The sequence below is a fragment of the Octodon degus genome, unplaced genomic scaffold, assembly GCF_000260255.1.
Source record: "Octodon degus isolate 3935 unplaced genomic scaffold, OctDeg1.0 scaffold00222, whole genome shotgun sequence".
Lineage (NCBI taxonomy): Eukaryota > Metazoa > Chordata > Mammalia > Rodentia > Octodontidae > Octodon > Octodon degus.
In genome coordinates, this window is record NW_004524798.1 from 2,064,856 (window position 1) to 2,090,638 (window position 25,783).

The 25,783-nt window shown below is 38.7% G+C and overlaps 1 protein-coding gene across 1 annotated transcript in view; it reads right to left on the minus strand.

Annotated features, from left to right (window-relative positions):
• Positions 1 to 25,783, minus strand: part of Ankfn1 (ankyrin repeat and fibronectin type III domain containing 1) — a 273,730-nt gene that overhangs the window by 31,103 nt on the left and 216,844 nt on the right. The window contains exons 14-17 of the mRNA XM_023705526.1: positions 17,093 to 17,308; positions 6,183 to 6,349; positions 3,503 to 3,653; positions 1,830 to 1,998 (exon numbers count right to left, since the gene is read on the minus strand). Of these exons, the coding sequence (XP_023561294.1) occupies positions 1,830 to 1,998; positions 3,503 to 3,653; positions 6,183 to 6,349; positions 17,093 to 17,308 (703 nt within the window). The remainder of the gene's footprint in view (positions 1 to 1,829; positions 1,999 to 3,502; positions 3,654 to 6,182; positions 6,350 to 17,092; positions 17,309 to 25,783) is intronic.

A 25,783-nucleotide genomic window follows, 5' to 3' on the forward strand; every position in this document is an offset into this window, starting at 1 on the left:
TTCCTCTTCCTCTTCCTCTTCCTCTTCTTCTTCTTCTTCTTCTTCTTCTTCTTCTTCTTCTTCTTCTTCTTCTTCTTCTTCTTCTTCTTTTTTGTTACTACCTTTATTTTGGCATAATAGTCTCAGAAATTTTTGAACCTTGATTTTAATCCACCTTCAACAGGCTCCTTAGCTTGATTCTCAAGAATCAATATGGCCCCATGTTGTCAAACAACCACATTCTTCCTGATTTCCTTACATGACTCAGATCTAGCCAAAGTGGACCACTTGTTCTGTTTCTGACTGTGTTCTGCCCTTTTGTCTTTGCTCATCTATTCCCCCTGAGAAGAAACATTTTGTTTTTATTCATTTTTTTTAACATTCTGTCTAGCCTTTAATACCCACCCACATCAAGGATACTCTCCCACACAAAGTATTATACTTTTTACTTTTTTCAGTATCATATAATACTTAATATTTATGGACAGAATGTCTCATTTTACAATAAGTTTTATTCTTACTCTACTCTTACCATCATACTGAAAGCCCCTTAAGGGCACAGCCTTGTTGTACTCATCTCTAAATCTCCCCAGTAGGCATCCAAAAGAGATATTTATTAACTTATTGTGAGACCTTATCCTAAAACTGTGTGTCATTAAAGCAATGCTGTTATATCATGAACTAATAATCTGAGGAAATGGTCACATTAATATCCAGGTCCTCTGGGAGCAGTATGGCCAACATTATTATATAAGAGACATAGGAAAGGTACAGAAAGGTTAAGTGATTGCCAGTGTCACAGAGTGTGGGACCCAGGATCATCAGATTCCCAATCTGTAAGCTTATTCAAACTTCTCTTATGGACTCTTCCCTCCTCTGGAGAATAAAACTTGTTGTTCATCATTTATTGAACATCACTAAACTGATTGGAATCAGGAAAACAGGATTAAGCGATATATCCCAAAAGAGTAAGTTCAGATTCAGTTGTCTCATCTCAAAATGAAACACCAGGCATTTGCCTCTTTCTGCTTCTAAATCTGGTGGCTAAGGTGCAGTTCAAGTGGGGTCTGCCTCTATTACACCCACTCACTCAGCTGCCTACAGACTGTACAGTTCACTTGAACTGACAGAGCCCTTGCTAATTGCCCCTTATTGGCCTGTTACAAGATGCAGCATGGGAAGGGAGACAAAGCCTCCCTATTCACATTCTCAGTGGGCAGCAGGGGGCTTAGCAAAAATAGAGAAACTAGCATCTAGGCTATTCATATTTGAAAAGTCAGGACAAGATCTACCATTCAGAGCCTCACATTAAAATCGCAGTATTGCATCCTGGGAGACGCTGTCTGTTTCTTATTTGATCTGACAGAAATTTAGAGGTTCATATATCAAGTCTAATAAATGAATACTACTTATAGCTACATACCTTTTTCTACCTCCAAAGTGATACCAATTCTGCATTTTAATTTCATTATTATCTTTTCCCAGTTGGAGGTAGGGGTAAGGAGAAGGAAAGAGAAGGGGCAGTGCTTTTCATGAAAACATCATTCTTCTGTTTTTTATTTTAAGAAAGCAGAAGAGAGGCTTTAAGTACAGCCTGATAACTGAACTTTCTGTTTAGAATTTCTTCCTCTCCATTGGGCCTTAGCTAGGTTTCAATAATTATTGCTCAGGCACATAGTCTTGGAGCTTTGCTATTTCTCAGACTTGTACACAGTTCTAGGAAGGGTTGTTGCCAAAGCCATCATGTGATTTATTGACCCTCCACTGGGACAAGGGGGAACAGATATAACTTTGTGATTTTATTATAAGGAGGCTGGGTTAATATTTCTAGGTGAAACAAGCTACTATACCAAGTTCAAACATCTGAAGAGGGAGGTTAAGAAACCCTGAGTGTGGGGTGTAAGGATTATTCTGTCCTGGGGCTGTGCAGACGTCGTCTGAGGCAGGGAGCAGGAGAAGAAAGGACACATTGTGACCCATTTCCAACACCTCCTGTGTGTAGAGGCGGAAGTTCCTTGCCTGCAGAGGGACACGCGCGGAGGAAAAATAGGAGAGTTACAACATGGCACTTACATAAACAACACCAAACTGGCATAAAACATCTAACAAAATTACACGACTTCAAGCTTGGAATTTTTATACAACATAAATATTAGGGTTCAGCCCATTTAATAATGCTACATAAAATCAAGATTTAAGGCAGTAATGTTCCACATAAACTCTGAAAACAACATTTATGCTTCTTATAAAAGCAGAAAATGATTGCATTCTGTGGGCTTTTCAAAATGATGAATATAATTCCATGAAGCAACAAAAATGGATTGAATTAAAAATCCACTAGTTTCAGTTTAAGTTGTTTAAGGGGGAAAAATGTAGTTTCTGGCCAAGGACTGAGAAAATTTTATAAGTATCAAAAAAAATTGTATGCACTATTAGGCAGTGAGGCAGCCTTCTCCCAATGTGTATGTAGCCCAAGAGTCACCAATGAAATCTGAGCTGCCTCAAACCTGCTAAGCCCAAGCAACCCTTTAATAGTATCTACTGTCACAAGTAGAGCTGGTATTTTTTTTTCTTGAGCATATGGCCACCCCTGGAATATTCATGCTTCCCTAGTATCTTTATGGCATCGCTTGCAGTTTAGTCTTCACCACTGTTGACTGGTTTGGACTGGCTGTGCAGTACTGCCTTAAAATCAGAGTAGTATAATAGAAAGACATTCTTGGAATCTGTAATTCATCCCCTGCGTCCATGGGTTAGAGGCCAATTCATAGTTCTTTCTCATTAAAAGAGAACCAGCCACTCTGTATTTGTCTTCCTAAGGTAGGCGGAAACGTGTGTGTGTGTGTGTGTGTGTGTGTGTGTGTGTGATGCTTTGAGGAAAAGGGCAGTAATGATGTATATAGGCAAAAAATGAAAACAAAAAATCCAACTGCTACATTGCATTAAATTGCTAGACAAAGCCTAGAAAAGTTTTACTAGTCTCTTCTGTGCCAGTAGTTTTTCTTCTAGTTGCTTATTTGTGCAGGTTTGATTTGTGCATTTTGATTTAGGTGAGGCGTTTGATAGTAAATTTTCTGTGGAAAGAGAGCATGTCGTAGTTTAACTGTTATAGATAACACTTATGTTACACTCTTTTCAGATAAATCATTTGTCTTTGTAATTGTACTGTATTTGTTGATACATGGATATATGCATGCATTCATGTTGGTTTATGCTACCCTGTGAACCTTGATGTCTTTCAAGGCAGACTAGAGGATTTTTTCTTTTCTTGACCAGAGCACAGTAAAATGGGGTCCAGAAAAATTGCAAGAGACTGACACAGAGGAAATGGAGAAAAAGAGTACAAGTTCAGTTTGTCTACTTGTATGCATTAAAATCACAGTAAGCATGTACAGGAGAAATGGTGTTTAAATAAATCAAAATAAGCATATGCATGTATATACATGCCTCTTGAGTAAGCTTTATGCTGCAGTGCAGTTTCTAGGAGCTATAAAAAGAAGATAAAAATGGCAAAATCTAGTACCTGGTGTAGAGGTATATTGATCTGCTTAAGGAGAGCTTTCACTGCCATCTGGAGCTCATAGAAGAACAATTGCACAGGGCAGTCAGAAGTATGATCCACACTTTCCATAGATTCGGAGCCAGAAAGCTTTTGGATCCATTCCCACTCCTCTCTGTATGTTGAGTCAAATTAAAATTAGAAATATAACAAAAGTTCAGAATACAGCTAAGAACTTTCTTAGGATATATGTCCAGAACCCAGATAAACCAATTGTTGGTGCTTTAAAATTCAGTGTAATTCATGAAATTTGAACTTTTTGCTACCCAGATGGAATTTAAAATGAGGTCTTTCTAAATTAAACTTATTTACCTATCAGACCACATGTCTCAAAACAACAATATTAATTTGTATGAATTAGTTTTTTAGATTGAAGCTTTCAAACAGTTTGTAATAATTTCTTGACTGTCCTCATTTTGCTTTCCCTAGGATCCTCAGTAAGTTCTAAGATCCTATATTTTACCGCAGGGGCATCTGCTGGTTAATTCTGCATTTGGGTAACCACGGGACTCTGCTCCAACTCAGGCAACAAACCACATGGCACATTTCAACCCTGGCCTGTTGTAATCATGGAGACTATTTTGGTTTCTTTCCCCTTCCAAAAACTTGAGGAGAATCACAAACAAGAACAGCAGACAATTCCAATAAAAGGAACCAGGGGACACACATCACCACTTCCCTCCTCACAGAGCAGTCATCTGTGTCTTCTTTCTGCGTGCTCTGTCGCCCTTCCTAATGAACTTTTCCAAATGTCATGCAGAAAGGACGGGGAAAGAATGGTAGTGGGAGGAAAACACATCTGGTTCCCCAAAGGCTTGCTCTTGAGAAGGAGCTTGAAAGGATCAAGGTAAATGCCTTTTGGGCAACATTATTTCCACAGGTATTTTAGCACAAGTCTCTGAACACACTCAGTTGGCCCCATTTTTCCTTCAACTCTGCAGGGAGTAGCAGTGTACTGTAGGCTAGAAAGGAGAGGCAAGTCTTCCTCTTCAGAGATGGAAAGAGACACTGGCCTATGTTCTCACCCTATGGAAATCCTCTGAGAGTATCAAAGGTTTTTGCCAGTCTGGGCTTCAGGCATGTGTTAGAAAACCAAGTTGATTGTGGCATGGATTTTTCATAAAACCAAAACAATGGTAATAAAAATTCTTTAGATTACAGGAAAGTTTCTGTTTTTAAGATATGTTTGAATTCAAGTCTCATACATGATAGAAAATTTATCCTATGTCCCAACAAAAGAAAAAATCAAAATGCTGCAATCAGGACATATTTGGGCTTCATAAATAATTGCAATTTTTCCAAGAAAAACTACCTTTTCTTTCCCATCACTGATGCTGAACCAAATGAAATTTTATGATTAGCATACCTATATGCAAAACCTAAAGGACCATGTTGTTAAAACTGTGTCTGTAATAAAGTCAGAAAATAAATTACTAGGAAGAATACCTTGAAGTATTTAACACCAACTTGTCAGTTTAGGTATGAAGATGGAGGGATGCACTTGGCAGAGTGGAGGCTACTGGAATCTTTGGTAAAACTGAACCTTGGATCCTTGGCCAAGGAAAATTATTTGGCATAACTACTGAGAGACAGACTCTAGAAATGAATGAAAAGCCATTGCGGAGTCAACCCACAAATGAGCCAGGTAACCTTTTGGGGAGAACTCAGATGTTGATTGTCAAAGTGACCACCAGATGGCAGACTTAAAGCCCAGGTGTATTTCTATAAGTAAGAGGAGCAGAATTATGGCGGTCAGCGAGTTTTTCGAAGAGACCATCTCCATCACTGTCATCTCCTCCATTGTCATCAGGTAATATTTATATAGTAAGCTTTGTGGGACATTATTGTTATTATAGCTTTGCCATTCTAGGGACTAGGTTTTAAATGACTAAATTGGAGATTTGTTTGCTTAAGCAAGACCATAGGGTATGACTAGAATTTTTGAGTTTAGCTTATACTCTGTGAAGCCTGAAGAAATCTGGAGATTTTTCTTTTATTATATATTTCTTTTTTGGTCCATGTTGAGCACAATTCAATTCATTATAGAAATCTTTCAGAGGCTTGCTATTAGGGTTAGTTGTAAAGTTGAGCCAGATTGCCATGATTGGGCAATGTTCCCAAAACTAACAGGGTAATTCACCAAATGTCAAAGCGTAGAGCAACTTCCCAGAAGCTCAGACCTTGTTACTTCTTTTCTTCCATAATTGTAAGAGGTGCAGGAAACATGAAATCTTTGGGCCATGGGATGAACAATAAGGAGAATGAAGGTACTGGAAGGAGAGGTCCTTTAAAATCAGAATCAATAGCTCTACCAGACTCCAGGCCTACAGGTAATACTAAAAAGACAGCAAAAAGAATGTGACTGTTTCAAATTGTGAAGAAAAGATATTGGAAAAAGTAACTAGAACCACTGATGCACATTAAACAGTTGAACATTGGGGGTGGAGAAAGGGAAGATTGGCTTACTCCTCCCACCTGGTAACAATGACAGTTCTCCTTGTCCCAGTGGACCACTACTTCCATGTGCAGTGGAACATCTTACCTTAGAAACCACACAGCAAATCTTTGGGCATGGCACATCACATCATACCCTTGAGCCATACCCAGCTCATTGCAAAGAAAGTCTCCATTCCTGACCACTTACTTGGAAATGTTATTGTTTTCACGGATTTTCACATGGCAGAGAATGTTGGGCAACTTTTGTGTCACAAGAACTTTGATTTGGTCCACGGAGCTACATAACTTTAGGTAACCTAGATACAATCCGGGAGAGAGACGCTGGTGACTCCTTCTGTGGTAGGACAGAATATCCTGCAGAATGAAACAAAAAAGAAAAAAAAGTACCTAGAAAGGTAGTCTTGAGACTTCTTCCTTTCTAACGTGGGCTCATTCTGAGTGAAAGGAGCTGTGAGTAGCTCAGTGGGAAGCCTCAGGCAGCCCTATGGGTGCTGGGCAAGGCCTGGCATTGTAGCTAGTTATCCCTTCAGCAGAAGTCTCCTTCAAGTCAGGCCATCAGTCTTTAATATATGCTGCAAACTTATTCTCAGATTTTTGTGCCAAGAGTAGATGTATGGGTTGAGATTGGGAATACAGTGGTGCTGATGGAAGCAGATAAGAAAGGTAGAATTCTTCATTTCTTTCCCTGGAGGGCTTACTTCTTAGCTGGTAGGAGACATACGTTTGCTAGTGTAAAACCTAACAAAGCCCTTCCAGCAAATGATACAATTCAGGATAATTAAAATGGAAAGTGCATTTAAAACAATCAAAATTCTATGGTAAAAAGGTTGATTGATTATCTTAAAAAAGTAAGCTGTAGAGTCTCATATTATTAACATACCAAATCTGAGAATAAAGAGAATAAAAAAGAAGCATTGATTTTTTGGCATATTTTTTAGATTAAATTATATGATACTCAAAGCAATATTCTTTCTATGTGATTTTCACAGTAACGACAATAACTTGCAAAAGTATCTGAAGCTCTGTCTTGTTTCCCTGAGATATTAAAAAATTTAATATTCAAATATTCTAATGAATGTATTGTTCATTGTTCTTTTCAGTCATTGATTGGTCTACTGCTTCTTGATTCTCAGTTGTTAATCGCTGTGCATGTGAATTAGTTGGGTTTGCACCTCATTTTCATCAACTTCACAAAATTCTGTATATTTACACTAGTGGGAAGCCTGCCTTGTAATGGATTGGCTTTGAAATGGCATTGCTTTGTCACATGAAATATTCCATGTTCTGTGGAGGCTGAAGTTGTTGATAAAGCAGAAGTGCTACCCATGGTAAACACAAGAAGATGCTTGCTTGCATCTCGTTTTCCATGTGATCAGTTCTCCGGTGAGCTGTTCAGGTTATGACTCTTGTCTCCCTACACAAGCGCAGGGTCTCAGACATTGAATCATTAGAAAACACAGAGTTTCTTTCTCCCCACCCCCTATTAAGAAGTAAGACTTTCTAAACTTTGAGTAGAAGAGCATGGGAAACAAAGTTAGCAGTGAGGACTCAGGTCACCCATTATTAGGGAGGGCTTTCTGTAGGCTAGCTTATGTTGGATTTTAGACAGGATAAAATAACTGTGTAAGTTTAAATTTGTCATTACAAACAAGTAAATGAGGTATTGGCTATAATAAACTTGACTTATATATTATAGATATAGTATATACGTATATATATATATATATATATATAAGTTTGTAACCCACAGTTAATATTTTTAAATTAAAATATTTTAAAATTTAAATATATAATTTACATATGTTAAATATTTAAAGATACTAAGAAAAATGAATAGAGTATATATATTTAAAAACAATGAAATAAAAGGAATTACCAACCTTAGGGAAGGCAAGAAGTGCAACAAAACTGAAAATTTAAACCTGTATACAATTCTATACAGAAAATTATAAGCCTCTTTTGACTGCTGAAGGAGTAAGCCCTCCTTTGGAGAATCAAACACCTGGAGGACCTAACATATATTGTTGTATAGTGTTTCTTTAGGCCTGTCCTTTATCAAACATGGACTCAATTCCTGTGATGTGCTGGACGCTGAGAAATACATGTCTCAGGTAAACACAATATGATTTCTACTCATGTGCTAGCTGAGAAAGATAGACAGTCACAGTATATTGAAATCAGTTTTATATTAGAGACAATGTAGGTATGCAATGGAAGAGTACTTTTGTGTTTTCTTTTTCTATTTTTCTGGGGGGCATCGATTTTGGGAGCAAACCCAGGGCCTTGTGCATACTAATCAGGTGCTCTATCACTGAACTCTGCTCCAAGACCCTGTGTTTTCTTAAACTGGACTGTGAGATTAATGATATAGATTTTTTAAAAAAATCATGTTGTTCCCTTAACATGCAATACTATTATTAGTTTATTTCTTTGTTTATTTGGTACTGGGAATCAAACTCAGGACCTTGTGCTTGCCAGGTTGGTGCTTGTGCTGCTGAGTGACATTTTCAGCCCCTCTATTATTAGTTTATAAGATAAGTACAAAGCATAATGGAAATTTGTCAGGTCAGGCCTCTAAATCATAATATTGGATAGTGGAAGAGGAAGAAATTAAGTAAGAATAGTCACAATTGGAAGGAAGACACAACAATGAATATGTACAGAAAAGCAAACTAAACTTTGTAAAAGATATTTGGCAAACACAATTTTTCTTATGCTCAATTAGGAAGGAATTCTAATATCGGGATGGACAAGGCTGAACTTACTAATATCTTCTATCGTGTCTCTTTAGAATGGATAATGGCTAATGGTAGTTGTTGATTGGAAGAAGTTTAACCAAGATAGTATTTTGGAAAATGAAATAGTCAAAGGGAGACAAATGGTTAATGTGGGAAGGAAAAATTAGAAGTATTCAGATCATCTGAATTTGATGACATATACCCTGGGAACTTGCTGAACAAGCATATGTGGGTATAGACCCCTGGGTCATTATTTTTTAGAAGCCATGGAGAACTGGGAAAGTCCCTAAAGACCAGAAAAGGACAAATATGCCTGTCTTTGGAACAGAAAGGGGGAGAAGCACAGGCTGACCCTAGCAATTAAAGACCTCTAACTTATTGATCTTTGGGAAAAATGAGAAAGAACCAAGTGAAAAGTGTATGGTCAATTTGCAGACACCCAGGAAATACTGAGACATTAAAGAGGAGTTAAGAGTTATGAAGAACAAATTGTATAAACACCTTTAATTTCTAACAGCAGTAAAATAGGATCCAGCCTCTAGGGAGAAGTCTCTGATAATGTTTCACTAGATAACCTAGAAAAAGTAGGATGTTGACCATATTGAACAAGCTGAATTTCTGGAATGAAGATATGTGGGTGATAGAGATGTCATGGGACTAGGAGACGGATTGAGTGATGGCGCTGTAGGGATTGTTCCCAAGGGCCACTCTGTTCAGCTTTCTTATTGACATTTTAGACAAAGAAAATCAAGAATGTGTGTATCAAATTTGTGGGCCTCAAATTTAGTGTGGTTTTGATTTTCTGGAAAATAATAATAAAGCCATGAATGACCCAATGCATTGGAAAAATAAGACTATCATAATTAGGGTTGAAACTTAATAAGAAAATGTGCTTGTAAAGACTCAAACCCAAGAGTACAAATATAGGATGGGTAAGGGTGTAAGAGAAAAACATGTGGGGGTCAGGACTGACCACAAATAGAATGTGAGTCAGGAGCAGACTGTGGTTATAAGAAAAACAAAACACCATTCTAGGATGGAGCAACTCACTGTTCCATTCAGTTTTTAAAAAGACTTATCACTGAGTACCTACTGAGTATTCTTTTGCCTTTCAGTTGTCATTTATTCTCCATTAGGATGCTTTTGTAGCCTTCAAACTGTATGGAAAATGAAGAAGCTGTCTTCCTCATGTAGGCTAAAATTCTTTAGAAAGACCTTCTAAAACCAAGTTGAGTGTTTGAGTTAACCTCTAACCTACATTTCTAGCTTCTACCTCCCATTATAGCCCTTTTATGTCTCCTGTCTCCTGCCATAATGAATTGGCATAAAACATGCTCTTAGCTCCCTTTTGTGATTGTTGGTTGATTCATAAATTCACTCACTCTTAACCATTATTGAACACATATTGTGTGTAGGGGTTATGGTAGGTTATTAATGACACCAAAATGAATAAGACATGATCCTTTCTGCAAGGAACTTAACATTTCAGTGTGTTGGAGAAATGTGTAAGCCATTTTTTCTACCCCAACATAATGAAGACCATGGTAGAGTGTGTCATGTCTATGTGGACCCAGAGGAGGGTGAGATCCATTTCTGCCTTGTGTCTTTACCACAGCCTCAACTGAATTCCTGTTTTACTACCTTTTCTTGCTCTTTCTTCACCTGATAAACTTATCTTCATGACTCAGCCAAATGCCAACTCTTCTGCAATGCCTTCCCTGATTTTTCTGGACAGAATTAATAGCCGCTTTGTGAGTGCTCCCATAGTGCACTGTTTGTACTGCTATCAGGCTCTGGTTTAATTCTGCCTTGTATTACCTTGATTTGTTTACAAGACTGTCTCCTTCCCTTGACTGACTCCTTGAGAACAAGGACCTTGACTTATTCATTTGTTTTTCCTATAGGACCTAGAAGAGTGCCTGGAACCTAGTGGGTGTTGAAAAAAATGTTCATTAAATATAAAATGAAAGGCCCAGAGGTGTGGGCTGTGGGACTGCGTCTCTGTGAGAGAAAAAGCTATGCAGGGATCAGGAAGGGTGTGTTGAGCTTCTTTTCATTGATCTGATAGCCTATAAGCTTGTTAAACAAATAATAAATAGTTACTTTTCCAGGAAATACAAGGCTTTTACTTTGGTGGATGAGGTGTGGAAGCTGCATCGTGACAGAATGGTGGCTAGTGGTTTTTGTGGGATCAAGATTATACAGACTATAAGTAATTTAAATTTTCTGGATTACTTTCTTGCTTTTAAAACTAAGTAGATTTTACTAAACACTCTGGATCTCAAACTTTTTCATTTAAAAGTGGAAATTATTTCAACAAGGGAACTATGTTCTTACATTGTGATAGCTGAATAGAATCTGAATAGGGTCTGCTGTCTGTAGCTGAGGTCATGACTCCAGATTAATGTGGTTTCTGTTGCTTCCACTTAGTTTTTTTTTTTTTAAAAGTTGAACTATAATTTATATAGGCTACAAAATTTACCCTGATGAAGTATGAAATCCAGTGGTGTTTCTTATACTTATATGACCATGCAGCTACTAATTCTGGGGCATTTTCGTCACTTAGAAACCCCATGTTAGCATTTAAAATTTTTTTTCCCATAATTTCATTGAGAGACAAATAGCAGTGAGACAGTTTCAAATCAAATTGGTATGACAGTTTCAATAATTAGCACATTGCATACATTCTTCCTTGTGGTTATTTGCTATGCAAGATGCAGATGTGATATCCTATTTACAAACACTATTATAATTTCTTCTATTCATTAAGAGAATGTAGCTATATATCCATCCTGACCATTTTGAATACACAGATACAAAATGGACATTCATCTGTATCCCCTTTTTTGTTTAGTTCCGTTATTTGAATATTATAGGTGTGTGAACTTAGCAAAATATTCTAAAAGAGTCCAGTAGTCCATAATAGTATTGGGTCTTCCTCTTGACTGGCAGTGTCAGAAATTGTTGACCTGAGTCCCCTACAGTTCAACGTAACAGTATGGCTTTACTTCTTATACTTTGTTTTTATACTTTTCTGCTGGATGGTTAAGACCAAGGTAAAGCAGGACCTATGCAACAAGAGTTGTAGCTTTTGGGTCTGATAAGGTCAGTGAAATCCCCTCAGGATTGATCCTGAGATCCTGTACCTCAGATTGTAGAACCTTTGTCAGTGTCAGCCATGTGAATGAGTCATGGCCATTGTTTGGCTGATATGCTCTTTGTGAAAGCCTGAGGGAATGTTTTCTCTCTTTGTGACTCTCCTTAGGCACACTCTACATCATCGATCACTTTCCTCTTTGGCCCCATAATGTCCTTGATCAGAAAATTTGGGACACTACTGAGTTATATAACGTTACAGTACAAGTTCTCCTATGTCCTGAGTCCTAATTGACCTTAGAAGGCTAGGGCCAAAATGTTGGCTTTCCTTGCAGCCCTCCTTTTTCTCTAATTTTGGTCTGCAAACTTAGGTTGTTAACCCTCCAGAAGAGAAGCTTACTGTTTTTTTTTTTTTTCGGAACCGGGGATTGAGCCCAGGCCCTGGTGCTTGCCAGGGAAGGGCTTATTCCCCTGAGCCATCTCCCCGGCCCCAAGAAGCTTATTGTTATTACCATACAACCTAAGCTGTTAAGCTTAACCTCACTATCTGTCTGAATAGCAAATGTCTTAGGCATAACATGGAACAGGTGTTTTTCATCAAGTATTGATATGTTAAACTTTAAGTCCCTACAGAATATGATGAAAAAACATTTAAAAAAGTTAAAATATATTTTTAAAAATAGGCATAAAGAATTATATAATTCTTGTTTACACATAAGTCCAGAAATCTAACCATATACAACCTTGTAGCAGGACAGTCCTGCAACATTCCTTTTCCTGTCTCCTGCCTTCATTCACCACCCCCTTCTTTTTGAACAATCATCTACCTGAGCGATAGCACGCCAGCAGCTGGCATGTCATGACAAGCAGCCCATATTCAGAAGGCCAGAATGACAGGCACTGCAAGCATGAACCTACTATTATAAATTGCCATCCTCAGTGCAGTTGCTTAGTTCACAGGTGTCTGTATATATAGTTAGTCAGGGTGAGAATCTTTCAAATTAACTTCTAGATTCAAAAATCTTCTGATGATTCTCAGGATCATTGCCTTACCCATCTTCTACATATAACTGTATGGCTTGCCACTGTCATGATTCCTAGCTCTTCTCTTTGCTCTCTTTTCATTGTCTAGTCTTCAAGTTCTTGCTTTCCTTTTAGTTGTATTATACCTTTCTATTTGCATTTCTTTTGAGCATCCACTTCAATATAAAGGCTTCGAGTTTCTCATTCTTTATAGCTGAATAATACTCCCATTGTATAAAAATACCCCATCTTTTTCATCCATTACTCAGGTGATGGGCATCTTGGCTGTTTCCAAGATTTGGCTATCACAAATTGTGCTGCTATAAACATGGGCACACATATATCACTATGATATGATGTTTTCAGATCCTCTGGGAAAATTCCCAGTAGAGGAATAGCTGGTTTAAATGGGATTTCCAGTCCAACTTTTCTAAGGAGTTTCCATACCGATTTCCATAATGGTTGCACCAGTCTACATTCTCACCAGCAGTGGAGAAGGGTTCCACTGCTGGATATAACCTGAAATGAATATAACCTGAAATATTAGAAAGATACAAGCTACCTGTCGGTAACAAAGAATGACCAAGGAGAAGAAGAGAAAACAAGGATAGGAGGAGAAACAAAGACAAGCTGCAAGACAGCTCCTCTAGGGTAGACTTTTAAAGAAGGGAGCAGAAAGAATGAAGTGCATGAAGCAACATGGTAGAATGGTAAGAGCACTGGACTAGGTGTCAGAAGATGTGAACCCTTATCCCTCTCCCACTATGTTTTGGCTGATAACTTTGGCTGTTTTTCTACTTGAAATCTGTGTCCTCATATGCAGACTGGATACAAAAGAATCACTTAACTCCATTGGATTTTGAGTTAAATTACATAATAGATGTGACAAAGGTTTATAAAATTGAATATAAGTATACAGGTGAGAGATTAATTTTCAGAGGAAACTTGACATGTAGGTGTGTTCATGGATCATGTTTAGAATAACCCAGCACATGAGAGGAGCTTTCTTCTTCTTTTTCTTATTTCTCCTTTTATTTATTTATTTTTTTAGAGATAGTGTCTCACAATGCAGTTCAGGCTGACCTTATACTCACTTTTATAGCCCGCCCCCCCCCCAGGCTGGTCTTGAACTTGCAACAATCCTCCTGTCTCAAGCTCCAGAGTGCTGGGATTAATACACATGCGCTACCACACTCTGTTCCAAGAGTGGCATTCTTAATGGAAGTACTGTGTCCTTACTATCTCTCATCGACAAGTAGTTTGCTCAGAGGGACTCTTAATTTGTCTTTACTGCCTCTCTTGTACTTCCCAGGTAAGCATGAGAAGAATTTTTCTTTTTGAGATATATTAGAGGGGCCAGTTTTGAAGGCCTAGGATTTGAGAGGGTTAGGAAATTAAGAGCATTGGATAGCGAAGCTTCCCTGGGGCCCTACAGCTTATTTTAGATTGGTAGTGGATTGAGATTTTGTTTGAGTTTTGAAAACCTACTTTTGAGAACCTGTTGTGCCTCATGGAACTTTTATACAGCTTCTCTTTACTGTTATGAAAAAGTGGATGAAGGAATAAAAGGCTCCCAGGAATGAATGGGCAGTACCAGAGGTGTATTGGAGAGGGAAGAAGAGATTTGCTGGGTGTGTCCTGTGGGAAAATAATAAAAATCAGTATCATTTATTGTGCTACTTTTCTAAGGTTTTGCCTTTCATGTAAGGCTTGCTTTCTTCTTCTTCTTTTTTTTTTTCTTTTTTCTTTTTAAATGTATTTAGTGCAGGGTCTACAGGGTCTCACTATACATATCAGATTCATAGTGTTTTTCCTGTTTTCAGCCTCCCAAGCTCTGGGATTACAGGCATGTGCAGCCATGCCCTGTCTCAATCACCATCTCAGTGTGCCCCAGGGGCAGGGCTGGCACAGCAAGTCAGAGATCAGACCCCAGTCCCTGCACCTCACTAAGTAGGTGCTTTAGGCTGCTGAGCTACCTGGCTGTCCCAATGTGTGGTGTTTTGTTTTGTTTTTTTTTGAGAGGAGGTGATAGAAGGGGCAAGAAGTCAGCAACTGGCTCTGGTCACATAACAGAAAGGATGGGGTCAGGAATAATATCCTAGTGAGATTGATTCCAGAGTGCTATCCATCACATGTTATGAGGTAGCAAGAGAAATCCCAGGTTTCCAATGACCATGGTGCGTGATAGTCATCACTCTACAGTCACCACTTTCCTTCCTGAGGAAAGACAATGCTATGTGGCCTGTCACTGGGGAATTAATTACTCAGTCTGCTTTGGGCCTCCATCTAGACCTCTGTCAACCCTCATGTTCAGTTGGTGGAGCCTAGTCCTGGCTGTGGAACCCTGAGTCTAGGATGGATTAGGCCCCTGTGCTAGGCGGTTTAGTGCCCACTTCCTCTCCAGCATAGAACCTGTGTAGCAGGGTGGGGAGAGAGAAAAAGTGGGGGAAAGAGAGGGGAGAAAGGGGTTGGTTGGGAGTGACATCAAACAGGAATGTGCCAGTCAGCGGGGGTAAATTTTCCACTTGGATCTGTGTGGAAACCTGATCCTGCCTCTATTTTTGGTCTCCTTCTCTAACAACCTTTCACCAGATTGGAATTTCTCTGCACCTGTAACACATTTTTAATGTAATAAGTCTAGGAAAAACCAGGTATTATATCATGCTGGGGCTTGTGCTGTGTTTCTAGGAGCAAAGGTAGCCCAGAACCTAGTTTATCCCTATAGGGGATTAGTGTATTAGTCACCCTGTAAAAGCTCAATTTATTATAATTTTTAATGTTTCTTTTAGCATGCGGTTATAAAAGGTGAAGAGGGGAGCTACAAATGTGTCTGTGTTCCCTGCCCCCAACTCCTTCACACATATGCATACACTCTATCAATTTGCTGTGAACCAAAATTCAATAGAATTAAATCCAGAGTTATTGGCTTTGACCACTTAGCTTACCTTTTCTGTGTTGGACTTTGTTCTCATTTGGTCCAGTGCAAGTAATGCACAGGTGACAGTATTGCACTAGGCACCCCTCACTTGGGAATGAAAGCTAGAAGTAAGCTGTTTAGGGTGACCATGCATGGCCCCATGGGATGGAGGCTGGGGTTTGGCTTGTTTATGTATGACTGGGCCCTTCCTTGCTTGCTTTTCTGGATGGGTTGTTTTGAGGATGTATGCCATTGGTTGCATGAGGCTCAGTATAGTAGGTGTTTCTGCCTGTTATTCTAAACAGAGTTTTATGCAACTACCCTTCACCATGAAAAAGAAAACATTGGGTAGCCTGTGCTTTCACAGAAATGAATAAGACAATGTGGAGGCTGGGGCATTGAGTATGTACGAACAGTCATGACCCTGGGTCCCCATGCAGTCATCCAGGCCATGAGTTGGCATCTGAGCCACTTGGTATTTGAACTTCAATGGTTATTCAATATTCAAGTGAACCTTTCATCCTTCATTTTATCTCCATCCTTCATTCACTAAAATAGTAACTCCTACTGTAGATGTAACAAAGCAGAAAAGACCTGCTTCTGGTCAGAAAATCTGAGTTGGAATTCTGTTTTGCCCATTTTCTAGCTGTGTGCTTATGGGACACAGTCCATGTTTTTAGGGGCCACAGCCAATACAATTTCTGGTCCTGTGTTTTAGTAAAAGAATACAAAATTATCAGTGTGAAACTACTGGAGTGCCAGTCAGGAACTCAAAAGGACTTGTTCAAGTAGAAAGCTGAAAGACATTGAAGCTTTGTTAGCTTTGCTAAGTTTGCCAGTGTATATAGCTCTATGCCACTTAACCTCTTTGTACTCCTGTTATTTCATTCCTAAAATGGAATTGATCATGTCTGTTTGTTCCAAGAGAGTATGGTAAAGAAGAAGCAAGAGTAAGTATGTGTCAGGATGTTTTTGTTCAAAGCATCATACACACAAAGTATACATCTACTCATTGTACAATGTATTTTTGTTACAGTACACTCTGCAGGTTGCCTACTCAATTATTTGTCTCAATGTTTCTTGTTGGTTTATTGGTTAGAACATTTTCATAGTGACCACTATTTGTGTTGGTTTCTGAATTTCAGATCTAGAGAGGGATTAGTAAAAATAAACTATAGCATCTTTGCTGTGTGGAACATGAGTAATGACCTGTCTGAGAACTCTCTATTCTATTAATGTGCATATAAATGGCTCTTGATATGTTTTAACAGAGTTTTCATCATTGTGTTTTGAATTTTATATACATCAGAAAAAACTACATACCTGGATAGTTATCAGTAAAATGTCTAAGGCTGTTGGCTCCTCAGGTGTTGACAAAGACTTCCTCTGGCTTTGCAGCTTTGAGATCTGCATCCATTTGCCATTAAAAAAAGAATAAAGCATCTCCACCTCTCTGATGGTGACTATGAGAATGTTCCCATGCCGGTCTTTTATGGGCTCATAGTAAACTCTTCCCAAGTTGTGAGTTCCAAGTAAATTCTAAAAACAAATAGATAATGGTAGCTGAGTTATAAAAGCAAAGCAATGTCATTGTAACACAAAGACACTGTGAATAATTGTATGACTTCTGAAAATCTGTGTTTTATCAGATGAACCTTATAATATGTGGCATCATAGGAAAATGCTTAGCAGAAACTTGAAGCAAATGCCTTCGCCATGGGTCTGTGAAGATTATTGCAAAAGGCACACAAATCGTGTGTTTTTAAGCAAATTCAGTATCTGTAAATATCTCTTACCCACAGACACAGCAACACATAAACCTCAGTTAGCAGTGAAGAGAATCCCAGATGTTTTAAAGAAAAATGCCTGATATTTCAAGTATGCTACTTGTGGAGTTTTCAAGAGATCTACACTAAGCTGGTATGAGGTGGAGTTGTTTAAAATGAAGAAATGAATTGACAATGTAGCACCTTGTACTGGTTCCCAAATGACTACACATGCCTTTCAAGATACTTTAATTGGGAGATTGGCCTGGTTTGACTTATCTGCATTTCAAGGATTTCTGTTTATTTAAAAGTTGGCTAAAATTGCTTATAAGGTAGGTCAGTTAAGGTAGACAATACTTTAAAAAAGTAGGAAGGGAAGACTGTCACATTAAATATGGGGGCGGTTCCAAGTGAGTGTCACAAACAAACAAGAAGTGGGAGTTGAACAGAAATGCAGGGCATAAATCTAACTTAGAACACTGGATGAGTAGGATACAGTTTTCCCTTGCTTCAAATATCTGCGTTTTAAAGAAATTATAAATCATCACGGTGGTCCTATTTAGTGAGATGACCTGCTAGTATGAGAGCAAAGGTAGAACTGGAATTTGTAAAAGTGGCAAAGCTGACCTAAAATTAGAGCCAGCTGGTCAGTATTAGCATGTCCAAAAGCACTCTCATTGTCTCTGATAAGTAGGGACCATTTGAAGCCTTTTACTCTTTCTCACAACAACAGACCTAACGAGTAAGGAATTTCTGAATAATTCTGAACATATTATAACAATTCATTTGGTAGAATTATTATACTCAGATTTTTCTCCTAATAAGTGTTTCTAAACTATAGAGAATTGGTGTGGGTAAGGTTTTTAGTACTATTAGGCCTTAATAGTATTTTATAGAGAGGCAGTTTACTAATAAGCAGTGTCATGCTGATAAACTGGCTAATAAAACATAAGAAAAAAGGGGGAGATACCTGATTTGCAGCAGTCTCTGTGGTGTAAATATCCTTGCCATAGTTGGTTCAAGCTACTCAGGTTTTGACAAAAAGCTTCCAGAATGTGTGCCTGTGTAACAGTTGGCTCTGCTGAGCCAGTCCAAGCTGACTGTAGCACACCACTGCTATTACAGCTTTCCTGTGCTAGTGTTGAGTTTTAGGGCTAGCTGCCATTCATTAACTGTTGTACTGACTGTTTATCCTCTCTGGTCCTGAGTTTCACATCTTAAATTAAGGGTCATTATAGTTCAGTTGTCCCTTATGCAAATCCATACTTCAGAGACAGTGGTGGCACACCTAGGGCATGCATGCTTGCCATAGTGGACTGTTTGTCACCACTGAAAGCTCTAAAAGTTTCACCGTTACTGTCATAGAGTGTTTGGGGGGCTTAAGCTAAATAATGCATAAGAAAGTTTTTTTGCAATCTCCTAAACCTGCTGTGTACGGCCATATGGGCTTTCCTTTCTGCTGTAATTGGAAGCTCTCCGCCTTACTCCTGCTCATTTGAGAGATTCCATCCAGATTTCACCTGTTGTGGGAAGACTTTCCCATCCTCTCCTTCCTTCCTTACTGCTTATTGTGGAGGTGTCTATTTTTATCAGTCTTTGGCTTTGCTATATAAAATTGGTGCATGGATTGTGAGATCATGATTTTTTTTCATATGTCCCTGAGTCCCTTATATGGTGCTTGCCACATACAGTAGGAGCTAAGCAGTTCTTTGTGGACCAAATTGGCATACTCTATTTCACTAGGACACTGAAGAATATGATTCATTTTAAACCAACACTGATGGAATACATTGATTGAGCTGCTTGCCTCATTAAATAGTTATTGTCACTGGTTCACTGTCTTCTTTGGGTAAGTTTTCTAATGGGCTGAATAAGAAAGCACTAAAATCATCCTGAACTTCTTCACTGACATCAAGTTGGGTTGGACAGCTAGTTTTTTGGGGGAGCCCAGTGGAAAAGCAGAGTATTCTTATGAAAATAAATTGCAGTCGTATTGCAATGGTACAAATTCAAGGTTCTTTAAGTTGTAAAGAAAGATAGATTATGTTAATACCTGTCACTACTTGTAATCAGGTTAGGTAGTCTGGGCCTGCTGATGATACTGTGAGGTAGAAAGGAGTAAGGTCCGCCTACTGGTACATAGGAATGTATGTAGCTTGTCGCCAGCACAGATCAGAAAACTGTAAGGAAGCCCTTGGTAGAGGTACTTTGTTGGAGAGTTTTATTTAGTTTGTGAGAAGTTGAAAGAGATCCAAACTAAACTATGGAAGAGGGAAGTTTAAAGCAAGATCATCTACACTATAAGATTATTTTTATCTTTGAGGATTAAATAATTCAGATACTTCTCACTATGAGAGGAATATGCACTCTTTTCCTAAGAGGCCTCTGCTATTTTCTTGAGATAAAGAAAACAGGGTGGGCTCCTGATCACTCACAGGCTTTCTCATCTCAAGTTTTTTTTTTTTTCTCCAAATGCTAACATAACTTTTTTCTCTTCCTAACTACTAAATTTTAATTATTACTTTACCTTTTTTCAAATAAATTTACATGCAAATTTAAAATATACTACCAGTACTGCAGAATTGACTTCTACTTTCAAAAACTCACATGAGGATATTTTATTTAAAATTTTTATCAATTGACATATGGTAATGTGCTGAAGTATTGGGAAGAATGTAGTCCTGAGAATTATATAGATCTGGATTGGAATCCATACATGCTATTATCTGTTTGTGTGAATGAACACAAACTCACCTTCCTATGCCTCAGTTTTAGAAAGTACAGAAGTGGTTATCAGTGATAGTGCATTCATATTAGGTTGTAGTAAAAATTAAATGAGAAAATTTTAAAAATCATTTAGCAAAGTGCTACACACCTAATCTTCTAAGTGAATGAAAGTGGTTATTCCACTTTTACTATTTAATCTCTGTAGGATTTTGCTTTTTTCCCTCATTTTGTGTATTTGGTACAAGGTCTAACTATGCAGATGGGACTCATGGTGATCCTCCTATTTTTAGCCTCCCCTGTGCTGGGATTATAGGTGTATGCCTCCACACCCAGACTCTGTGGCCAGCTCAGCATTCCCCGGGGTCAGAGCTGCCACATGTAGGATGGAGGATTGAACCCTGGTCCCTGTGCTTAACAAAGCAGGTGCTTAGTCCACTGAGCTATCTTGCCTTCCTTTCCCTGCAGTTTTAAGGAGGGCCTTGTTTAGAATAAAAAACAGAAAACAAGGAGTAAATGGAGGCTTTGGAATACACTGTAATGAAGACAAGTCAATGAGCTATGGACAAAAGGGAAGGAGAGAAAGATCATGGGTAAAGTCCTTTGTGCTGTGGTAAAATGTCTGGGCTACTAATGAGAGCATCTATGGTAGAGAATGCCATCGTACAATGTTTTAGACACAAGTATGGGGAATTGGCTGGAGAGTGCTGAGAGAAGATATGGGAGGATGACATTGGGGACAGTCAGGGAGTATTGTAAGACTGGAAAGAAGAGAGTAAAGTGAAATGTGCCATAAACTGATAGAATTTATGAGAGGCTGTTGTCAACTAAGCTCTCTAGGGTACATTTTTATCTTCTTTAGAACATTATGGAAGATTCAGATTAACAAACTGGCCTAAAATATTAACTATATGCCAATTCATAAATTCACTTTTCTTTTTTGTGTAGTTTTTTTCTTCCTATACCTTATCACATACCCTTCACATACTTTCAATAGTTGTAGAAATCTTAATTCTTTTTTTTTCCATAATTTTATTGAGAAACAAATAGCAATGAGACAGTTTCAAATCAGATTGGTAGGACAGTTTCAATATTTAACACATTGCATACATTCTTCCTAGTGGTTAATTGCTGTACAAGATGCGGACATGATATCCTATTTACAAATACCATTAGAACAACTCCCTCTATTCATTAAGAGAATGTAACTATATTTCTATCCTAACCACTTTGAATACACAGATACAAAATGGACATTCATCTGTATCCCCTTTTTTGACTAAGTTCTGTCATTTGAGTATTATAGGTGTGTAAGCTCAGCAAAATATTCTAAAAGAGTCCAGTAGCCCATAGTATTGGGTCTTCCGCTTGACTGGCAGTGTCAGAAATTATTGATCTGAGTCCCCTACAGCTCAACATAACAGCATGGCTTTACTTCTTATATTTTGTTTTTATACTTTTCTGCTGGATGGTTAAGACCAAGGTAAAGCAGGACCTATGCAACAAGAGTTGTAGCTTTTGGGTCTGATAAGGTCAGTAAAATCCCCTCAGGATTGATTCTGAGATCCTGTACCTCAGATTGTAGATCCTTTGTCAGTGTCAGCCATGTGGATGAGTCATGGCCATTGCTTGGCCAGTGTGCTCTCTGTGAAAGCCTGAGAGAATGTTTTCTCTCCATGTGACTCTCCTTAGTCACACTCTACATCATCGATCACTTTCCTCTTTGACCCCCATAATCTCCTTGATTAGAAAACTTGGGACAGTACTGAGTTACATGACGTAGCAGTACAAGTTCTCATATGTCCTGAGTCTTAATTGACCTTAGAAGGCTAGGGCCAAAATGTTGGCTTTCCTTGCAGCCCTCCTTTTTCTCTAATTTTGGTCTGCAAACTTAGGTTGTTAACCATCCAGAAGACAAGCTTATTGTTATTACCATACAACCTAGGCTGTTAAGCTTAACCTCACTATCCGTCTGAATATCAAACATCTTAGGCATAATATGGAACAGGTATTTTTCATCAAGTATTGATATGTTGAACTTTAAGTCCTGGGCCTGGGCTAGGACTGGGTCTCTAGAAATCTTAATTCTAGAGAAGTACAAATAGTTTGAGCCCTAAATTGTCTTACAAAAAATGAAAGCAATTCCTGTGATTTAACCAGGCAAGTAGAAACATGGAGGAGAAACAGAATGCCTAATAGTGCTAATGCTTTTAATGAGGGCTGTGTTGGAGGCAATATCCACCAGATTATGATTAATCTGTGCAGGGCTGGAGAAATGTCCAGGTTGTAGCTGTGGTCCAGGACACATTTCTGGGATTACTTTCCCGTTTTGCCAGATAGTTTTCCTCAAGTGTAGTTTTGGGAGGGTACTCCATATGAGACTGATAAATATACTTATTTATGCAAACAGTACGTACAGAGAGTCTTCCACATGCCAAACACTGGTGTTATAGAAGTACCCAAGACAGATGTATTTCTTAAACTCAGAAATTCATAGTCCACATGGATCACTGTACAGATATTGATAAAAATTATTTATTAATGGGGTTAGAATCATTGTCTTGAATGAAAGCTACAAGGCACCTTTGGAGTGATTCAGCAAATCAGGAAATATGAGAAAGCAGAAAAACTTAAGCTGAGATCTGAAGGATAGATAGGAATTAGCAAGGCAGAGAGCTAGAACACAGGTCTAAAATAGCATGTGAAGGACTGGCCAAATAACTGAGTGGATTAAAATGCCTGCAAGCAGAGGCAGGGGCTGGGGTTTGATCCCAGGGTGTGCTGTGCTGGCTCGCCCCTGGGGCGCACTGAGAAGGGGATTGAGACTGGGCGTGGTGGCGCGTGCCCATAATCCCAGCACTTGGGAGGCTGTACACAGGAGAATCACTATGAGTCCAATCTAATAGTGAGACCCTGAATACCCTGTAGACCCTTCCCTAAAATACAGAAAAAAAAAATAGCATGTGAGGCCAGGTGTGGTGTCTTATAACTGTAATCCCAGCATTGGAGGCTGAGGTGGTAGGATCACTACGAGTCTAAGTTGCATAGCGATACCCTGTACAAAAAAACAACAAAAAGGTGAACATTTATTTAGAATGATAAAAGGCCCTCGCCACATCCAACTGCTAGGGTATTTGGAATTGCCTTTTTCTTCCTGAAATTTCTTTAGGTTGTTTACCAGAAAGGTCTCTTGTTTGTAACACAGCTTCCCATCTTCACCTAATATGATCTAGGACTACTGCACTCCCAAGCATTCATGCAAATGAGCAACTCTGAAGCTCTGTCTCATTACTGAAGACTTGGACTATAGTTTTATAAACATGGTATCAGAAAAACCAGAGGGCTGATAAATGGCAAGAAACAGGGAGGTAACTGGAAGAATTGGAGTGAAAGGTGGAGAAGAGACTGCTTGGTAGCTGAGGGCTTGTGTGGCACCGAGAGGAATTTGGGGAAATTAAATTGGAGATACTTGAGTGTTTTAAAATAAAGTTGAGAAGAAAACGATGGTATTCAGAGTAAGTGTGGAGAGATGAGCTTTTGGTGGAAGTGAGAACTAATCTGTTGGAATAGCAGACGGGAGTGGGTGGAGTCAATACAGGGATGTTTGTAAATTTGGTGGTGGAAAAATCTTTTCCATTCCCATATATTTTTTTAGTGAATTAGACAGTGAAGGCAACACAGTCTGGGAATAGACTCTGGAGAAAAGGAAGAAAGGGTGTAGGGAAATGGAGAAGGTTTTAAATAGTTTCAGTGTGAGAAAGAAAATTTACTAGAGAAATGGAATGGTACTTCTAGCTAACATTCCATATGAAAATTGTAGTCATGAGGTTTAACATAAAGCCAGTCAACCTTTTGGCTCAGTGTGATTTTTTGCACAAAGTACAACTACTTTACTATAGGCATATTCATCTAGACTTAAGATTTTTCTAAATAAATAATATGGAGGGACAAAATTTAGGATATTTTTCAAGGAACTACTATGGTGATTGAAGGAATCTAGGATATTTTTCAAGGAATTACTGTGGTGATTGAAGGAATCTAAGCATAATAAAAAAGAAAAGAGCCTCATAAGGTGGGTATTGCATTAGGAAAAATGAAGGGATCAATAGACTGAGAAGCCAAGGAAATCTATTGCTATGGGAGTATGGAGTAGGGTCACAATGGCCATCATGGCATTGTTCAGCATCTGACTGCACTGGCTTATAACAGCCTGATCCTTCTTAAGTTACTGGTGTCAGATGGCAGTGTTCTAGGAAGCCTGTAATGAACACGTGATAAAGAACCTTGCATGAAAATTTAAGATTGTTCAGTTTGTGATCCTGGCGTATTTCAGATATACAATGGGCTGATGGGAGGGTCCAGTAAGGGGTATAAGTCTCCTGGGAATGGACTTGGTCCTAAACAAAGAGCAACATGAGGGTTAGTGGTGTGATCTAATCCAGTAGGTCAGTGATAAAAGGATGGAGTGTTAGGAATTTAGCAACAGTAATCATGGCCCAGTTCCAGAAAGATCTTGACTTGAAGGAGATTTTGCAATAAAAAGTGCAGTGTAGAGAAGTTTGCTAAAATGTCTTAACACCAGTAAAAGCAGTAAATTACCTTCATACTGGAATATAGCATAAGGGACCAAAAGTAATCTTTCAGAATTGATTATATTAGCCATAATTATTATTAGCACACAGTGTTGCATTATTATTCAGCAGGAGTTTGAGAAACAAAATTCTCAAAATTATAGGCAGGGGTAGAGCTGTACAAATTTTTTTTATGATTATGACATTTTTGTACCATGGCTGGTATGTCCTGGCCAAACACAGTTTACTTAGAAGCAAACTTCTACAATTGATGTAACATGTAACTGCCATCTGGGTAGGTAGATACACATCACTGACAAAGGCTGTGTTCTTAGAACCCCAACTTCATGTAATAGATGCTTTTCTGTACTAATATCCACAAATTAAGCTCATACCAAAAAAACAATGACAGGAAACCCCAGAAGAACTTGGTTAGTAATCAGTGCCATTTCCAAGAGGAGTTGTGCAACCTACCCAGATTTCTGCAGGACTTGGATACCTGATTTGATTTTATTAATAAAAGCGAGTGGTGAATACATACAGGATTCAAAGTACTCTTTTTTTTTTTTTTTTTTTGTATTTTTGTAGGGAAAGGTCCACAGGGTGTTCAGGGTCTCATTACTAGATCAGACTCATAGTAATCCACCTGTTTACAGCCTCTCAAGAGCTGGGATTACAGGCATGTGCACTACACCCAAAGTTGCTGTCTCAGTGTCCCCCGGGAGTGGGGCTGGCACGGTAGGCTGGGGAATCAAATCCCTGGCCCCTACACCTGCTTGCAGGTGCTTTTATCTACTGAGCTATTTGGCTGGCCCTCACAGTACTCTTTTTTTTTTTTTTTGTTCCTCGCATGCCTTCAGGGCACGTTTAGCCAGCGGGAGAGTTGTGAGTTTCGAACTCCAGCCACCTGAGGCTGACAGCTTTGTGGAAGCAGCCACTTAAAGGACTGAGCT